The 20923-nt window shown below is 34.6% G+C and overlaps 1 protein-coding gene and 1 non-coding gene across 10 annotated transcripts in view; one reads left to right on the forward strand and one right to left on the reverse strand.

Annotated features, from left to right (window-relative positions):
* Positions 1-20923, reverse strand: part of TRPC1 (transient receptor potential cation channel subfamily C member 1) — a 58651-nt gene that overhangs the window by 18607 nt on the left and 19121 nt on the right. For 3 of the 9 annotated variants that reach the window (XM_069563348.1, XM_069563342.1, XM_069563353.1), the window contains 5 exons: positions 20341-20442; positions 16281-16483; positions 11270-11401; positions 9542-9737; positions 5081-5417 (listed from right to left, as the gene is read on the reverse strand). In XM_069563348.1, the coding sequence (XP_069419449.1) occupies positions 5081-5417; positions 9542-9737; positions 11270-11401; positions 16281-16483; positions 20341-20442 (970 nt within the window). Of the gene's footprint in view, positions 1-1145; positions 1199-5080; positions 5419-8898; positions 8989-9541; positions 9738-11269; positions 11402-16280; positions 16484-20340; positions 20443-20923 lie in introns of those variants that run through there. The other 6 variants (XM_069563333.1, XM_069563323.1, XM_069563359.1 and 3 more) reach the window with 4 other exon arrangements.
* TRNAG-CCC (transfer RNA glycine (anticodon CCC)) lies at positions 1888-1958 on the forward strand. Its single transcript has one exon. It is a non-coding gene; the product is annotated as a tRNA-Gly (tRNA).

The following is a 20923-nucleotide window of genomic DNA, read 5'->3' on the forward strand; positions in this document are numbered from 1 at the left end:
ACTGCAGGACAGAACTCTTTCCCCATGGGAACAAAACCTCATGTTATCGTCTATTTAAGGAGTTTCCTTGGAAACATACTATGTTAAGGAAAGTATGGAAAGTCAGCTGTGTTCAACATTGTTATAAAAACAATCACTGACTGGGAAACTGCATAAGTGGAATCATAGACCCCAAAGGTATACACAGACAGGACTATATAAAAACATGTTAAGAAACACAGGTTTCAGCTTCTCTGTGTGATGTTTCTTTAACTTGAAGTGTGCCTGTAGCGGGAACTACACTCTGAGGCTTTATAAGATATCCAGATTTATAAGAAATCCTGCCAGTTTTCAGGCTTCTCTGGCTAGGGTAGCCCACACCCATGAATATGACCTCATTCCACACGACTGAGTGTGCCCCTATGGGGCTAAGAAGCCCCAGTTTTTTGTAAGAACTGCCAATAAAGACGTATTTGAAGCTGTCATGCTTTATTTCCTGCCTTACATCCTTCCACAGAGCTAAGTAAATCTGGTATCAGGTTTCTGCCTATGGTGTCTAGCAAGTGTGACTGTTAATAAGAACCTAAGACCACTGCTGCTGACTGTGCATAGCGGGCACTGCACCCTGCACCTTCCCTTATATCTCCTTTTATTCAGAGTCAAAACCAAATTTTTTAGAACTGTCTCTGAGGCCCTACATTACCTCTCCTCTTGGATCTCCTCTCCTCTCAATCTTTCCTTCCACTACCCTAGTCACACTGGCCTCCTGGCTTCCTTGCTCTTCTCTGAACACCCAAAACTCCCAAACGGGACACTGGCTCTTCTTCCAGCTGGAAGCTCCTCATCCAGACATCCATCCTACATCTTTGCTCACCACCTACTCTGATCGTCCTATTTAAAATCGCAAATTTATGCCTGTCACTCCCAATCCTCCAACTCTGCTTCTCTTTCTTTTCCCTTAGTACTTATCACGTTTAAACAATGGACATAGTTTACTTATTACGTCTACTATTAACTGACTATCTTTCTCCCACTTTGGGTAAAAACTCTTCAAAAGTAAGAATATTTATCAACCAATGTCCTTAATGTCCTAAATAGTGCCTGATACAACAGAAGGTGCTCAAAAAACTTGCTCAATGAATAAATACACATAAATAAATACCAACCAAACCAAAACTTCCTTCCTCTTCTTTGGCCAGAAGTTTCTCCAGTTTTATATTCCTAGGAGTGCCAGAGAACAGTACCGCAATCAAAGATTGCTTTATGATATATTCCTCCATTAAGATATTTTTAAGGAGAATGTAAAGTGACTGCAAGGAGCTCAAACCAGTCAATCCTAAAAGAAATCAACCCTGAATATTCATCAGAAGGACTGATGCTAAAGCTGAAGCTCACATACTTTGGCCACATGATGCGAAGAACCGACTCATTGGAAAAGACCCTGATTGATGCTAAGCAAGATTGAAAGCAAAAAGAGAAGAGGGCAACAGAAGAGGAGATGGTTAGATAGTATCACTGACTCAATGGACACGAACTTGAGCAAACTCTGGGGAGACAGTGGAAGACGGAAGCCTAGCATGTTGCAGTCCGTGGGGTCACAAAGAGCTGGACATGACTTAGTGACTGAACAACAGCAAATGACAAAAGAACAGATTGCTACAACCTACATATGGGTGAAGATCAAGTTAAGCCATCAGAATCATCCTCTGGCTTACCAGCAGACAGAATAAGTCCCCTGGGAAAAGTATCTTGAGAGTATTCTTGAAAAACTCTGTTCATAATATCTTAATTATACAGAACACATACTTTATGTACAAGATCATTTTTAAATATCCGCAGATCTGACACAGAAAATATGTTTTTAAAAATTCCATTTGGAAGAGCTTCTATTTAAAATGAATAGGGACTTCCCTGGTGGTCCAGTGGCTAAGAGTCCGTACTCCCAATGCGGGGCCCAGGTTCGATCCCTGGTCAGGGAATTAGATCCCACATGCCACAACTAAAGATCCTTTATGCTGCAACTAAGAGCTGGCACAGCCAAATAAACATTTTTAAAAACTGAAAATAATATAGATAAAAACTATCAAAAATGTTAAAGCAAATAACTTACATTTTGTTAACCCAAACACTGTAACACTAAAACATTAAACTAAGATGCTTACAGAAATAAGTGTTTTATTTCTGTAAAATGCAATATTATAGCTCAATGGAACTCTTTTTTTGTAATGGACAAAAATTACAACATGGATTGGATAAGATTTTGATTTTAAAAAGGCAGATATATGAAAGAATATTAAGTACCACTGACAGGTATTTTCCCATCTCTTATGCAACATCCCACACCAAAATGAAGCTAATATAGTTGATCTATTTCAAATTTCTGAATTGGATTGGAAGAACACAACAATTTTAAACTATTATAAGCAACGCAATCAGTACATAATCAATGGACCATATATACATATAAAGAATTATTAATATTAGCAAAACTATAATCCCATCATTCAGGGATTTCTCAAGGCTTGCTCCTAGGTCCCCTCTTCTCATTTTATACTTTCTCACATGTCTCATACATGCCCATAGTTTCATATACAACATATATGTAGGTTACTTGCATACTGCTAACTCACGCTTAAACTTCCTCTTGAATTCTAGACTATGAAATCAACCAATTGGGTGATTGATATCTCTCTTGAGTATCTCAAAGAATTTTCAATATCAACACATCCAAAACCACTCTCAGAATCTATTCTCTCACAAATTCCCAAACTTAGTACTCTTCCAGAATACTTACATTGCTTAATAATGCCCCACTCCTCTCCTCCTACATATATAGATGTGATATGTATATACATGTATGTATGTGATATGTATATGTGTGTGATATGCATATGTGATATATATATATTTCCATGTTCTATTTGCTTTACTTTATAATCTCTTGAACCTGTTTCTTTCTCTCTTTTTCTATCACAACCATCCTAAGTTCAAGGTATCCATCAGCTTACTGCAACAGGCTCTTTACTGGTCTCCCTCCATCTATTCTTGCCACAGCTCTTCCTCCCAACCCATTCTCTATTCTGTAGCCAAAATGATCTTGTCACTTACCCACTTAAAAAAATCAGTGGTTTCCCACTGTTCTTAGTATTAAGTCAAAATTACTTAACATGGCCGGCAAGGCTGTGCTGGGTCTAACACAAATCCGTATCTGTGGCTTCATCTTGAATTCCACTTCTCTTGCTCTCCGTGCTCCACCATTACTCAGTCCCTTCTGTGTGCCTCTTGCCACAGGGTCCCTGAATGTAACTTTTAGATCAGCCTAGAATACTTTCTCTCCCAACTCTCCTAGAATAATTTTCTTTCCCAATTCTTCAAGTTGACTCCTATTTATTCTTTAAATTTTAGCTTATTTATCACTTCTTCAGGACAGCCTTTCCAATCCCCCATCTAGGTAAAAAGCCCTTATAATATGCTTGCCCTCTTAGCTCCATGATCTTAGTAGCACTTAACTCATATATAATTATTTATTTTATCTGTGTGATTCTCAAGTTACTGAGTTTTTTAAAAACAATAATTAGATCATAAGCACCATGCACGTTAGACCATATCTGTTTCTGCCTGTGCCAGGACAAAGCAGGTATGTAACATTTCAAAATGTACCTTTTCGTAAGGGCTGTTCTATTATATTCCAACGGTTAAAAAAAACACCTAACTAAATGGACACCATTAAGAGTCTGCGGATTCAACAACACATTGTTTTCTTTTTTTTTTTTTACCTTGCTCTCTGTAATTCAACCCTATTTATTTTTCTGGAGGGTTAAGGAAAATAACAGAAAATAAATGTACAAAAGCCAGGTATCCTGAGTCAGGAGTCACTGTACTCACTGCATGAAAAAGTAAACTGAACCAAGGAATGCCTTTAAACAAGCAGGCACAACCCCTCTCAAAAAGGGCAAGGGCAGTAAAAACTACAGAAGGTCATTTTTTATTTTACAGCATAAGCATAATACTTATTTTAAAAAACAATTTTCAGCAAATAAAATGTCTTTTTAAAAGACTTATTTCTAAAGAGATACGGCTATCATTGTAAAGAACTGATTTACAGAGTGAGTCACCAGGGAATGCTCTAAACCCAAATTTAAGTAATGGTTCTATAATACAGATGGGCTTCCCCGATGCCTCAGCAGTAAAGAATCCGCCTGCAATGCAGGAGACGTGGGTTTGATCCCTGGATCAGGAAGATACCCTGGGGGAGGAAATGGCAACCTACTCCAGTATTCTTGCCTGGAAAACCCCATGGACAGAGGAGCCTGGAGGGCTACAATCCAAAGTGTCAGACATGACTGAGCAACTGAGCACAAGCAGAAGTAAGGTAATATGCATTTGCAAAAGTTCATAGGTTCTTAAAAGAAAAACTAATGATATAACAAAATAATTAACTCTTAAATGCAACCAAATATATTTTAAAATACCTAAGAAAATGTTCAGATCCTTATAACAAAAAAAATTCATCAGCAAAATCTGTCTTTAACAAGCATGAACAATTTTAGTAACTGAGAAAGAATTCTTAGCTCCCATGTAATTAAAGCATATGAAGAGATCTGCTTCCTTATTATCAAGTTTAAGAACATTTATCTTTTTAAAAAAATGTAAGCTATGTCCCCAGTGATCATGTACTTAGTCGCCCAGTCATGTCTGACTCTTTGCAACCCCTTGAACTGTAACCTACCAGGCCCCTCTCTCCATGGGGATTGTCCAGGCAAGAATCCTGGGAGTGGGTTGCCATGCCCTTCTCCAGGGGATCTTCCCAACTCAGGTGTTGAACCAAGGTCTCCCGCATTGCAGGCAGATTCTTTACCATCTAAGCTACAAGGGAAGCCCCCCAAAATATGGAACGCTTCACAAATACAGCCATCTTCTCTGTACTGTTCCAATTTGAGTATATGTGCTGCCAAGCACTCAATGATTATGGAAGGGTTCAAATTCTTGCTGTATAAACTATGTAAAATTATAAGCTGACTGCAGTTGATAATGCCACCAATCAAGGGAGAATTAACAGCCTAAATAAAGGCAGAACCTTTTAAACTAACTTGATACCTACCAATAATCCACAGTATAAGGAGATAGTCTATTCTTTCAAGGGCTGGCCCCATTGTGTTTTTCTTATCCTCATTGTAGACAAGAGAGTATAGGTTTAGTAACAGTAGGAATGTGAAATATGATGCTCCATGAATAATAAATTTCATGAAAGGTGTGTGAATAATTCTGCCAAACTGAGATTTTGGAGCTATCAAATAACAAAGTGACAAAACTGGCCAAAAGATGCCAACTGTCAAAACAGTCATTATCTTCTTACAGGTAGGCTTACGACGGTAACCTGACATCTGTCCAAACCAAACAGTGTTCAGGAACTGCTGACAGTTGGACTGGGAAACAAACTGAAAAGGAAGCACACACACACAAGTCAAATATAACTTGTAAATAGGATCCAATAGCACTATTAGTTATATTGAAAGTTTTAATGATAGTTTGAAATCAGTTCTATATAGTCCAGTTTATTTTTCTTACATGTAATAAAAGAGTGTAGTGGTTAAGAGCATAGACTCTGGAGCCAGATTATCTAGATTTAATTCCAGGCTCTGCCACTTAGCTTACTAAATGACCTTGAGCAAGTTTTTAAATCTCTCTCAAGCCTCAAATTCTCCATCTATAAAATGAGGATAATAATAGTATCTAGTCAAACACTGGTTATGAGGATTAAATGTAAAGCTCTTAGAATAGTGCCTGGTCATAGCATGCATCACTTAAGTATTAGTGACTATTACTAGCCTGCCTGCTTAGCCATTATGAAACATTTACTTTATAAAGACTCATAACAGTGTTTATGAAATTTCAAAATTAACAAGCATAATCCATAGAAAGAGACTTCAGCCTAGAAAAATTAATGATCTCAGTTACAAGAAACCAACATGTCAAGCACAGCAAAGCAATTAAAGGCTAAACATCACATATATTTATGTTCCATGAAAACACTGAGAATTTCTTAAAATGTGTTAAAAACGCTCTTAAATCCTCACAAAATGGAATTCTGTGTGAGAAGAAAACGAAAAATATTCCCAAATAAGAGGAAAATTCTAGTTCAAATACAGAAATTAATTTACTGAAGTTTATAAAGATTATTAGTTTGCAAAATTCAGAAGTAATATTTTCCCAATATAATGTTCATGCTAGGAAGTATAAGTTAAGGATTCTGATGACTCTGGACTCAGTAATGTAATCAGGCTTGAAAATCATTGAAGTAAAGCACAAATGATCATAATATCATTCAGATATTCAATAATATTTGGTCACTGTTGTGTTTTAAAATGTTTCATCCCAAGACAGAATATAATTTATAGAATGCAACAGTGTACTTAAAAAACCTGGACAGAGTTTTGTTGTTTATTGTGCTTATCAAGAAATTTCCTAATAGGCCATACCTATTTTTGGCAATTAATATTTGTCCTTCTGCTTAGCTCTCAGTGTTGTTAGGGAATTGTTAATTTGTCCCTCAAAAGGAACTATCAGGGAGAAAAACACAGATTTTCTTCCCACCAACCACCCAGTTTAGTAGCATCCCAAACTCCTCAGTAGTTTCATCCTTCCCCCAAGTATCAAAGCAATCTCAGGACTGACTGCTGCCCTCGTCATCTCTCTATACTATGATGATTTAATTAACCATAATGTTAAATATGTAATTGGAAGAACTTTCAGTTGGAGATATTCTAAGTCTGTGGTGGTTTTAAAATATAGACACAAATTCTTTGATACTCTTCTCATCAGCAATGGAGAGGCTATCAATATTCCCTGTCCTTCAGTTAACCAAGGTTGTTATTGCTTTAACAAGTAGATTCTGGAAGTGATGCTATGTAAATTCTGAAGGCTGGTCTTAAAGGACATTCAGCTTCCACCTTGTTTGGGAAACACTTGGTCTTGGAGCCAAAAGATGGCATATAAAACGTCCCACTGCCCTGAAGCCACCAGCCTACGAAGAAGCAGAGGCTACATGTAGCCACTCTGATTAACCCTCAGAGGCTTCTCAGACCATCTTGCAGCCAGTGCACCATGAGGGCCATGCTCCTCCATGGTTCTAGTCCTGAGTTCTCAGGAGGACTGCCCTCAATGGACCCAGCCTACTGAGCATCCTGCCCACTCAGAGCTCCCTGTTTGAGACCTCAGGTGTTGCTCAAGCACCAGGCATATGAATGAAGAAACCTCCCAGCTGAGATCATTGACATGGTGAAGCAGAGACAAATCAATCTTGCTGTACCCTTTCCTAATTCTTGACCTCAAGAGGTTTGTGACCTCACAAAACTCAAAAGCATAATAAAATGATCATGAAATTATCACAAAATGACTATGAAGTATTGTTTTATGCCACTTGAGTATCAGGGCAGTTTGTTATTCAGGATGTAGCACCAGAACAAAATATATCAACTATCTGAGAAAATATTATCTTTCCCTTTGATAATATTTAGAAATCCAATGTAAAAAACTAATTTATATTTCATTCATTTTTTTAATTACAGAATATTTTCCTCCCAACTAAAAGTATTACCATTATTCCTTATTCCTTTTCTCTAATCTTCTTTACCCACTCCAGCACTCTTGCCTGGAAAATCCCATGGACGGAGGAGCCTGGTAGGCTACAGTCCATGGGGTCGCAAAGAGTCGGACATGACTGAGCGACTTCACTTCACTCACTTCACACTCTGTCACTGGAGGAGGAAATGGCAACCCACTCCAGTATTCTTGCCTGGAGAATCCCATGGACAGAGGAGTCTGGCAGGCCGTGGTCCATGGGGCCGCAGAGAAGGGGACATGACTGAAGTGACTGCGCACACTGGGCAATCTTCTTTAGAATGGGACATTTGCTTATCCTCTGAATTCTTCATATACACACACATACACACACACACACACACACATATATATATATATGTCATTAGGAAACTTCCTTAGTTTTTCTCCCCTTACCAAGATAATCTTGGTTTTTTCCACCTTTCTTTGAGATTCTTTTTGCAATCACTTAAGTTGATTTTGCTATATCTTTTCTGTCATTTTCTAGTTATTTCATGTCTATTTTAGGTTGTGGAACACAAAAGTAAATAAACATAAGATCTACTCAAATGTATATTAGAGGAAGATTATATCAGAGTTCTCTGTTTTTAGGTATACATATTAACATTGTATTTTCTTCTTAAGCCACATAGGTATGTTATTGACTTATCATCTTATAGCTACCTGGATCCAAATTCTTATACTTAATTTTTTATAAATGCTCTACCTTAAGTAAGAAACCTCAGAGTACTAGAAAAATATAGTATTTGAAGCCAGAGATCCGGATGAGAAATATAATATCTAGGTAATCTTAAAGTAACATCTTAAAATTCCTATATCAATCTCCCAAGTCACAAAGCTATTTGGAGGCTCAAACTGTCAACCAAGATAATAAAAAACTCTGCTCTGAGCACCAAAGGTCCTGTATCTTGCCTTCTACCATAGGTCGCTCAGTCGTGTCCAACTCTGTGACCCCAGGGACTGTAGCCTGTCAGGCTCCTCCGTCCATGGGATTTTCCCAGGCAAGAGTGCTGGAGTGGACTGCCATTTCCTTCTCCAGGGGATCTTCCCAACCCAGGAATCGAACCCGGGTCTCCTGCACTGCAGGCAGATGCTTTACCGTCTGAGCTACCAGGGAAGCCCATAATTGTGATAAGCAAGTTTTACTCCAATATCTATGTTGTTAATAAGAATAATGGGTCTCAGAAGCAATAATTTAAAAGTATCATATACCAGCACTCCCCAACTGAACATCATTGTCTGCATATAAATATCCATGTCTATTAAGTTATCTCAAAAAATGAAATTAAAAATGCATACCTTCCTTCTTCAAGTTCCTGAATCATATGCATGTGAGTGTATGGGGAGTAGAAATAGGTATTTCCCTTAATAGGAAGGGATGATGCCAGAAGAGCCAGATTCAACTTAGTTATCATAGCATACGTCTCTCCACCTTTGGGTTTCACAATGAATTAACAAATAAGAATAAGGAACATAATATCTGATACTTTTATTTTTAAACAGAAAGGCCCTATATCTGTAGAAAGGACTATTTATAACTAGATTAATAATATAAATTTGTAACAGACAAAACACAAGGTGGAAACTGCATTAGGAAGGCATTTACTATTCAAAATCTTACCTGCATAGATAGCTACTATTTAGCAAAACGGATTATATTAATATCCATACTATTATTATTGTTAAAAATAATAGCAACTACCATTTATTGAGTACTTGCTTAAAGGCAATATTCATTGTACTACACTCTTTAAATATGCATATCCTTAATTAATTCTTAAAACTAAAGCTCAGACAGATTCAATAACTTTCCCAAGGACACACAGTTTTTATGAAGCAGAACTAGGATCTCAATGTAGATGTATTGCTCCAAAGCCTTTGCCCTGAGCCACTAGACTACTGTGGAGGAAATAATTTAAATATATCACAGAAAACTTCATACCTCCTTTTGGTTATATTTGATAGCAAGTTTTAGACGACTTAAGTTCATTCTTTCTTCTAGTAATCCCCGTTTATCAAGAGGCTCATCATTGGATGTATGGTTTAGGATAACTTCTAATTCACGTGAATTCCGGGCTTGGGCAAGCAAATCTTTAGCAAACATTTTACACTGCCGGGCTAGTTCCTCATAATCGTTTCTGCAAAGTGTACAGTCTATTATTAAAAATGCCACTTCCATCTTCTAATTACGGTGTTTTCACTAGAAATATTACTCAATAACACTTTAATTCCAACAGTGCTACACAACATCTGAAGTCATTTTGTGCTGTCAAAGGAACCTACTGGTACATAAATCCCCCACAGCTTTGGGGAAAACTGTAACATAATTATGTTCTCTGCATTCACACTGATAATCTCAGATAAGCACAGTGTTTTCTCATAAAAATTGATATTCCTAGAAATTCTGATAATATTTTCAACACATTCTTCATTTAACTCATTTGCCTTTATTCTCTATAAGTTCTGTATAAAGCTTTCTTTTATATTATTTATCTAAACAATAGATAATATCTTGATGCTATCTAATAAATATTACTATATGATTTTTAACCAGAAATTTTTTCAATGATAGTTTGAAATATGCTTACACTACTTCTGATATCAAAGTAGTATTTTGTTTCATTTTTACGATGCTCCTTTGAACAAAATCCAAGTTAGAAAGAACACTGAAACATTCCTAGTTACACAATCACTATTCCTTGAAACTTAGGACTTACCTGCTTATTAAAGGCAAGCCTAAATCACTTGTGAGAAACTAAGAAGTTTTAATAGATAATTCTTTATAAAATATCCATTATGTTAAGCTTAAGCCTGAGTGGAACAACTTAAGAATAAAGTTAGAAATAGTTATGAAACAACTGGGATCAGATTTCAGAAACTAATTTTTTATTCAGTGTTTTTAAAGTGAAAGGAAGGGAAAATATGAAGAATTTTTCATTGATTAATTTTCTATTCAATGGGGTTTTCCATGAACTGGCTGCATAAAGTTATAACTCAAAGAATTAAAAACTTTTCCTTATTGGCTAACATTTTCTCATCTATTCTTTGCATTTATTACATAACCAAAACTACATAAGTTTGGTAGAATAACTAGTTGAATTTCTTTAACAAAGTATTATCTACTTCTTAGTCTAAGAATTTAATTATAGTCTTATCTAATTAGTTTTATGTCTACATGTTATGTTTCTCCTACTAGAAAATCTCACTGAACAGTGAAATGGGACAATGTCTGGGTGTGTGAAATGTACCTGACATACAAAAAAGCATTCAATATGCTTCTGAAAGTTATGAAGGGTTGGGCTCCAAGGATGGTTATAGAATCTGAGAATGAGGAAAGAGAGCGGTTATAAGCAAGTTTGCTCTTGTTTATGGCTACCATTCCCTTTATTCTTCACATTGCCCTAGAATGCCTCTGGTAACATTGAACAAAGTAGGGATTTAAGCATGGGTGGAAGAGTGGAAGAGAGAAGATGGGGAAACAGCGACTTAAGTGATACTAGGATCTGTTCCACTGAGAGAAAAGGAAAATCCTAAGTATGTGGCAGAAAGGCCTGGTCATTTTGGATCAAATGTAAATAAACATTAAGTGATAATTTGGCCTATGAGAAAACTCATGCTGAAAATATTCTGGAAAATAGAGAGATAATTTACAATTTCTATTCATTCCCACCTGAATTCCACCTCCACGAGGCTTAATTCTTTTAAATCAGCACTAAGTTCAAATGCTCTCAGAATTGGATCCTCCTCTGTTAACATTATTAGAGCTGGACTGGCCAAGCAGCGATATATATCAAGACGAAACCTGAGATAAAATTTGATTCCATTATGTAAAATATTTATTATATACATGTGATTAGTATTTTCAACCTATAATTTTCATAAATTTAAAATATTATAAAATTAAAAGAAAATAAAACATTTATAATACACTTATTATAAAGTAACCTACAAAAAGAAAGACTTAAAAATAAATATTCTGAGATATAATTATTGAAAAATTTTATACCACTGCTTTTAAAGAAATCGTTTTAGTATTTCTTTTCATAGACTTAAAACTCTGTATCCTTCAATTTAAAAATTTCTATCCCTGAACTTAGTATTATTTTAAATGAAATCTGCTAATAACTAATTGAATATATAGATGCTTATTAAATTTTCCTTCCCCAGCAATAAATTTACTTTAATATGCTACATATATATATGACTCATTCAATCAGGTTATTTTTGAAAGACATTTTCAAATCTTAAGAATAAAATCATTCATTTATGCCTAATTTCTAGCTAATAGAAAAGTATTCGCTTTACCTTCCATGAGCTAATTAATGTTCATATTCAATATCCAACAGGAACCAAATCAAAAAAGTTTTGTTATTATTCTTTCATTTATAAACATATAATTCTTAATTTAAAATTTGGTAACTATTATATATTCTTACTTTTAAATAAAAATTTAATATACGCCTGTTTCTTTAAAAAAAGCAAGCAGTTTAGAAACATAATGCTCTGCAATTTTTCTCCTTCCACCAAGTCTACTCATCAAAGATAGTCACATTTCAGAGAACTGTGAAAAATCTTTCCCGATATTTTCTAGTCATACACAAAAGTACTCAGACATACTGTATACAGGTACAATTATTTCTATGTCACTACATACAGAGTAACCTCATTATTTCCTAAAACTGGATGGTTTTCCATTTGATGGCAGTCCAACTTAATGGAATTTAAGTTGCTTCTAATTTTTTACTTCAATTAATAATGTAACAATGATTATTCTTTAGTTCATATATCCTTTGCACACTCAGAATTGCTGGATAAAATGGCATGTGTATCTTAAAATCTGAAGGATGTTTCCAAAGCACAAACAATAAGGAAAGCTCATTCCCACCCCACCACCCATCTTCATGCTGCCACCCTAATGGAAGAAAAATGGAATTTTAAGAGTTCTATTACTCTAGATTTCTCTAAAAGCTCAAGCATCCTTTCATGTTTACTTTTCATTATAGTTCTGTAAACTATCTGTTCATTTGTATTTCCCTATTTTTCTGGTGATTTTTTAAAAAATTAATCAACTTGTAAAATCTCTTTATATATCAAAGAAATTAGCCCTCTGTCTAGTCAAAAGTGTTTTAAATACTTTTCCTCAGTTGGTTGTTTGTCTTCTCACTTTGCAATGAAATTTTTCTGTATAGAAATTAAAAACTTTTATGAAATAAATTTATTGAACTATTCCTTATTTAACTGCTAAGTCCTATGTCTTAGACACAAAAATAGGTGCTATATAATGCATTTTTAAGAAAACAATATTTATGAAATCCAACTTTGAGCTAGCTATTTAATAAATAAGTACAATTATTTTATCTTAAGTAAGGATTTCTAAAGGGGTATTTGTCTATACCAAAACTGCTCTGAAAACTTGAGAAAAAATATATACAATCAAGCAACTAATTTGTTTCCATCATTATGTCTGTAGCAATTTTTTATGGTAATCGATTTTAGCAGGTTGTTGTAAAAATGACTTTTGTATTAGCCTACATTATCATGTCTAAAAATATGGATTAGGGACATAATACACAGAAAAACTGCTTGTATTGGTGGCAAACAAGTGGCTGTGTAACAATGAAGTGCCATAGTATGGAAAGCAATTAGATAGAATCAGAAAAATAATGAGGCTGCACCACTTTATAAAATCTGTCATTTTTGGCATAGAAATAGATTTGTGGTTGACAAGGAGGTAGGGGGGAAGAAGATGGACTGGGAGTTTGGGGTTGGTAGATACAAACTACTATATGTAGAATGGATTGACAACAAGGTCCTCCTGTTGAGGACAGGGAACTATACTCAATACCCTCTGATAAACCATAAAGAAAAGAATATAAAAAAGACTGTACTTATGTGCATCTCTGAGTCACACTGGTGACTCACACTGGTATAGCTAATATCAGTATCATGTTATAAATCAACTATACTTCAGTAAATGAAAATAAAATAAAATCTGTCATTTTGGTATTCAAAACACTATCAAAAGTAATGGTGGAATATAAAGAGATCAATGATTTTACTGTACAAAAATATGCATAAAATGGATAAAATCATTTTTAAAAAATCAACTATTTCAGGTCACTCAAAATTATCTATTGAGAATCAGTTACTGAAAAACTACCAGAACTTCAGGCAGGAATGGCTGGAACCTGTAGCCTTCTTGCCTAAGGCCCACATCCATTATCTCTGCCTTCAGTTCGTTTAAGGAGAACTGTAGTTTTCCATTCTGAAACTGGTAAATCTCTACCTTTGTGCTAATGAGGTATAAATCAATTAGTTGGGAAGTAAAAACCTACAGCTCTGCCAGCTGAAAGGACTGGACTTAATACAGACAACCAAGGAAAACCTGCAGCTTTTTGTAAGACCAAGTTTGCAGGTTGAGGTGAGGGAAACAGTGGACCAAACAGAAATTTAATAGGGAGATCTTGGAAATGAGAAAAGATACACAAAGTCTCCACAAATTCTTGGGCGAATAAAAAATTAGGCATGTGTGCAGAGCATCAGGAAGTCTGATGAAAAAGACAAGGAACTCTTAAGAAATGGCTGCAACTTTGAGTGCATTCCCCAACTAATCCACAGAATGTTTTTTTGTGCTTTATATTCCACAAACGAGTGAAAACATACAGTATTTGTCCTTCTCCATCCGACTTGTTTCACTTAGCATAAAGCTCTCAGAGTCTAACCACGTTGTTACAAACGGAAAGACTGTATCACCTAGCACCGCATCATCTCTGAAATTTAAAAACCAGTATCTCACAAATACAGACTACCTCTCTTCCACTTCCCAGAAACCTTTACCCGTCTCTTTCTTGGTTAACTTTCTTTTTTCCTGCAGCTCTGCTTAGCAATTCCTGAAAATGACTTTAGTCAGAGCTCTTTTGACATTTGCTATAACTGTTTTCTTGAACATGAATAACAAACTCTCTCAAAGCCTTCAACAAATATACCAAACCACTTGCAGTTCCCTAAATAAACCACATTCATGTACTGTGTAAAATGCCTTTTACCTTTTTATTTTTATTCATACTTAAACACTGAGCTCAAGCCACAGCTCCTCTAAAAGCTTTCAGAACAAGCTTTTTTCACACCTCAAATCAAAACCACGCTGTGTTCTCTCCAGCATCAAACCCTATCTCCAAATGCTTACTACACATGTAAGCATACTATCAGAAAATAATTTATATTTAACATTAATAAAGGATTTTAGTACTTAGTTCCCTAACCAGGGATTAAACCTTTGCCTTTGGCAGTGGAAACGTGGTGTCCTAACCACTGGATTGCCAGGGAATTTCTCATAGACTGGTCATTTTAAAACTAGAAAGTTAGACAAATTGCCATAGCTGGGCTTCCCTGGTGGCTCAGTAGTAAAGAATCTGCCTGCCCGTGCAAGGGACAGGGGTTAATTCCCTGATCCAAGAAGATCTATATGCCACGGAACAGCTAAACCTGTGCGCCACAACTACTGAGCCTGTTGCTCTAGAACCTGCGAGTGGTACCTACTGAAGCTACTGAAGCCTGACTGCCCCAGAGCCCATGCTCCACAAGAGAAGCCACCACAATGAGAAGCCCGTGCACTAGAGAGTAGCCCCTGCTCCCCGCAACTCAGAGAAAGTCCACGCGTAGCAATGAGGACCCAGCACAGTCAAAAACAAATAAAGAAGATTATTTTTAAAATTGCCATAACTATCAACCAGATCTTCTCAAAGAGAAACATAGATCTCATTGGAAAAGAGACTTGAAAACAGAAAAAATTTTCAGTACAATCTCTGCAAGTAAACACTAAATTGATTCCCAGGAGACTTTTCCAATTTATGGATTTGTGACTATCTGTTGATCCACCAAAGACCTGTTCTTAAGGAGAGGAATGAGGTAAGGTAGACGGCACACAGCTTTAAAGCTAATTTCACACATACTGTATAAGAAGCCTTAACTAGAAAACAGTGACAACAGATGGCATGGGACTTCCAACCATATTTTCTGTAGTATATGCTTTCTCTGACACTATCTCAACTACATCTGACCACTGTAAAGATAATATATACATAAAGGGTATGCTGAAAATGAGATTTCAAGTCTAGCCCAAAATCACACACGTTATACCACACGCATATGTGTGATCTTGCTCAACCTGTCCAGGAAGAGGTACTTTCTTGAGTTCATTCACCCCTCAGTTGTTAACATTTTTGACTGGGGAGAATGAGGAGAGAAAAAGACTTAAATATTGTGTGAGAGGGGACAAAGAGGCATAACAGGCTGAGTATTTAGTTAGATAGGTAACAATATTTATTTTCTTATAAATAAGATAGGAAGTAGTTATCTTCATCCCTTCCACTACTTGGAAATTCTTTTAGATTAATAAACCCTGCTTCTAAAAAGCAAATAGTGACCCTATCTCTGACCAGCAGAATTATGAGATAAACCTTATTCATAATCTGGAAAGTTTTTGTGCTTATTCATCATTTAGTAAACATTTCTTTAAAATACAGAACTCATTGTATTAAGCAAAGCAGCTAGAAGTTTGGCTTTCATTACTCACTGCAATACCAGCTTTCTTAAAAATCTAAATAGAACAACGATAAAAAACTATATTGACATATACCTTACTGCATCACACATCTTAATTTAAATCTTAATTTTCTGACCTGGAATGTCGGAGGCTATCCTTTTTGTTTTTTGCAGAACACAATGTACATTCACAGCCAACTGCATGGGGCTTAGGTAGAGATACATCCTGTTTTAACAGCATTGTAAGAATTTCATAGTTGTTACGATGAGCAGCTAAAATGACAGGTGCAACATCCATAGTTGTTGAATACTCGGGATTCTGAATTCTCTCCATTAGTTTCTGAAAAATATTTATATAAACATCCAAAAGTTCTTACTTGCGACATCAAAAAAACATTTATCTAAAGAATGTAATGAACAAAAGACACAAAGAACATAAAAATTATTTTGAGAAAGATAATCACACTTTACTAGGATTAAAATCTTTTTTGAAACCGCAAAACAACTTTAGTTAGTAAATGCAATATAATCATGACAGACAAAATCTTCACTAGGAAATATTCATATAGCCAGAATTTTTTTTTCCTAACAAAGAAGTGTGGATATCTGGAGAAATACTTTAGGAAAAAGTGTTTCATTTTCACAAGATTATGGCAACATGCACGACAAGGATAAAGAACAAGAATTTTAGAAAGAGAATATAATGGAAAACAGAAGTGTTAAAAACAGGCAAAGTATAAAGGCATGAGAAAAAAATTTTTAAATCCACCTCTACGACAAAACCTTGCCACATTGATAGCAATGAAGTTACTTGTAAAGAATAAGAAAATAGGAGGCACCCTTCATTTTGTATAATTCTCTACATATTTTCAAACACCACTTATACTACTTCCTGTTACAAATGCACAAAAATACTAACAATCATAGCTCCTGGAACCATTAGGCAGTTTGCATTTATTATCTCATTTAATCCCCACAATAGCCTGCAAAATTGAACATTATAATCTCCATGAAGAAACTGAGGCTCAGAGAAGTTAATGTGCCCGAGCTATCCAATAGAGTGGCAAAGTACAGACAGAACCCAGGTGTCTGGTCCTCTGGAGCCTGAGCTCCTTTCACTACATGGGCTCATGCCTGGGGACTGCATAACACAAGGAAAGAAACATCAGTAAATAAGAGCCAGGTAAAGTAAATAAGGTTGACTATATTAGGACTATTGTATATTCTTTCTAATACTTATCACTTTTTCATAGATTTTTCCTGTGAGCTGTTTGATTCCATAGTATAAGCTCATCAAGTTCACAGTTAATTTTTGTAATTTTTACTAACATTGTAATAGTACACACATTATAAAAAACCTGAAAAATATACAAAGCAGAAATAAAAATACCCATATTTCTACTACCTTAAAACATTTTACAGTATTTGTTTTTAATCCTTTTGCCACCACACCTGCTTTTAAGGGCAACTTCAAGGAAGCTATAACAAAGACTCTTTTGGAAAAAAATTTTTTGTACAGAACTTTGCATGCAATTTAAGGAAGTTCATAGATTCTCTGTTCAAGGTATTTTATTTTGCTACTATAAATAATACTGTCACAAACATCTTTATGAATACAGTTTTTTCAAACTTTAGGATTATCTCATTAACATAGAACCTTTGAAGTGGAATTATAGATCTAAAGGCCATGAACAATTTTGAAGCTTTTGATATGTATTATCAAGACCTTGTAATAGTTTATATTACTAATAATACAGGAATGTACCCACACACTAAGATTTACTCATCAGCACTGGGCATGATCATTCCCAATTTATGAGCGAAAAAACTATCATGAATATTAATTTACTTTTTTTGATTACTGGTAAATTTTATTATTTTCTGACATTCTTATTTTTTTCCTTCTTTTATGAATAGTTTGTTTATATACTTCCCTTCTATTTATTGGGGTCTTCAAATTAATGAATTTATTTAAAAATTACAGAGAAATCTATAAAAATTTACCCCATTCCCCCTATTTACAAAAGAAGAGGTTATAAAGAGGATGAAGTCATATTTAATCTCTTATGAAAATAATGGTCCTTATTTTTCCCATGAAACATACTTAACTATGTGAAAAACAGAGATAGATGATTAAAATCCCTAATTTCATTGCACAAAATATAATCTACATACTATAAAAAAGAAACCTGTATTTGAAAGTCAAAATTTATCAAAAGACAATTTTGATAAGCCAAGAATATAGAATGAATTCACTGAGATGACAAATTTTAAAAGTATATAAAAATACTTGACATTGCCTGTCTAGAGGTAATCATCAACCTGTTAAAAAGTGATGTTGCTGTCACTAGAAGTATTCAAAGCAAAGGCTGGATAACCTTTTTTTGTTAGAGATACTGAAAAAGTGTTCTCTTACTGAGTAGGTGAGGACTGCCTGGCCTTATAACTCGAAATTCAATTGGCAGTGGTAATGGTGATGAAATTGTATCAGTCAGTTGCTCCAGTACCCTGGGACTCTACACTCAACCTCCTCAAGGGAGTAAATGGGTTAAGAGGTTGGGAGGTTGAACAGGTAGGGATACCAAAATATACTAGTAACTGGAGGACGGGTGACAGAAAATTGAATAGGATTCTAGACATTTCTGATCTTTTGAACAGGAGCTATACTATTAGCTCTTTTTTCTCTACACTGTTGGTTGCTTGCTACCACTTAAAATTAGCTGGAACTATCCTTGGGAGAAAATTACGCTTACACAGACTTTGTCATAGTTTAAATGAGGGAAAAATATTTCAGTTAATATATGATAAAGTATTTAATTTAGGGGAGCTTCTCTTCTTTCTCAAGAGAATGGCAGATCATTTGCAATCAATTTATAATTATTTCTTAAACAATATTTTTCTTCTGATTATAGCCAGTTTACAACACTCCCAGAAATTATTTTTACTGATTATTTCACTATATCCTCACCAATAATGAATGTTATAACTGTTACATTTTGATACATACACAGTAAATATCTCATTTTTACAGTAGAATTTATTGCATTATTAGTGACTATCTTCTTAATCACAAAAGCAATAAAGAAAACAATATCCTTAATTTGGTAATGTGATGACTGCTGTTATGTAACATTTTGCATATTTCCATACAATTCCTTTTCTATGCATATTTTTAAGCTCAGATAATACTATCTATACAGTTTACTATTCTCATTTTTTACCATTCTGTACCAATGTTAGAATGTTAGGTGTTCCTAATTATTCCTTTAAAATACTATTTTAATATACAGGTAGTTATTTATTTTCAAATCTATTTTGGGATGTTCAGATTATGTCACATGGTTTTTTCATTGCTACAAATAAGATTACAAGTAACATTTTTGTCCACATTTCTGACCATCTCCTTGACAAATTTCTAGAGGAGGAAGTGATAGTTTAAAGAATATGAACATCTTTCTTGTTATTGACACTTCCTGCCAAACCATTTTTCAAACTATCTTCCCTTCCAGTGGTGTATGAGACTGTACTACTCCTTTGCTATCAATGGTTATTACTTTTTAAACAATCTTTGCTATCTGATAAGCAAAAATTGGCATCTCATATTTAATTATTAATGAGATTATAATTTTGCACTTTGAGATTTTTCTACATCTTTTATTGATTTTTAAGTTTTTCATCAATTCATCTAATATTAAGATTATGAATTTGAGATATATGCTAAAAATATCTTTTGAAAGTTATCCATTTGCTTTCTAATTTTTCCCGAGGTCTTGATTTCAGAAGTTTAACTTCTATACAACCAAAGTCTGTGCTACTATGATTTTTGTTCAATAGTCCTTCCCTCTCAAACAGTTAAATATTCACCTATATTTTCTTCCAGTTTTATGGTTTCATTGTTTATACTTAAAGCTAAAATCCAACTGGAAACTGATCTGTATTTTCAACTTAACCTGCAGAATGTTCCAAACTAAAAATACGGGATTGCATCAACAAAATTCTAGAAATATCATGAATTTTAAGGTTTCCTGAGAGCAATATTAGTTATTCTTGCAAATGTCTACTTAACATAATATTTTTACAGAGAAAAAAAATCTATTTCTATAAAACGAAGTAAATTGGAGGGGAAGAAAAAATGGCAATGGGGCAGATCTGTTTTGGTTTAAAAATTCAAATTAATAAATATTTAAGAGTACTAACTACTATAGTTGGTCTTGATGATCGTTTTGGTCGATGATTAAGTAGTATATCAACAGCTCCCACTACTTCAGAGTCGATTGCCACCAAAAGTGCATCTGCGGACTTTAAAAAAAAAAAAAGTTAAAAATGAAAATGGAGGGAAAAAGGTAAACTATTTTTACTAATTCATAAAGAAAACTATTTCTTTTTTGAAAATTTAAACTGTATTATATACAGTAATACTGAATTTTTAAAAATTTAGACTATCCAAATGTAACATTTGCTTGCCTTAGCAATACTTCTGTGTACCACAACACATACATTTTTATCCTGGCTTCACTGCTTGAGCTGATCAAATAATGAGTAGTGGGTTTATTAATGAAACAGGGCTGATATAGGTAGTATTTAAAGTTAATGTTATTTTTTCCAAGATGTTTATTTACTGTTGAACTTTGGATCAAAAGAATTCTATTATTCCAAATCTATAAAAGAAACTGCCAAGGAAAATTACAAGCAAAGGATATAATCAATACAACCATGAAGTTAGGGGACAATGGAAAATAAAAACAGGAGGAGCCCGCTGTTCTCATCTTTAAAGCACATA

This window comes from Ovis canadensis, chromosome 1 (assembly GCF_042477335.2).
Source record: "Ovis canadensis isolate MfBH-ARS-UI-01 breed Bighorn chromosome 1, ARS-UI_OviCan_v2, whole genome shotgun sequence".
NCBI lineage: Eukaryota > Metazoa > Chordata > Mammalia > Artiodactyla > Bovidae > Ovis > Ovis canadensis.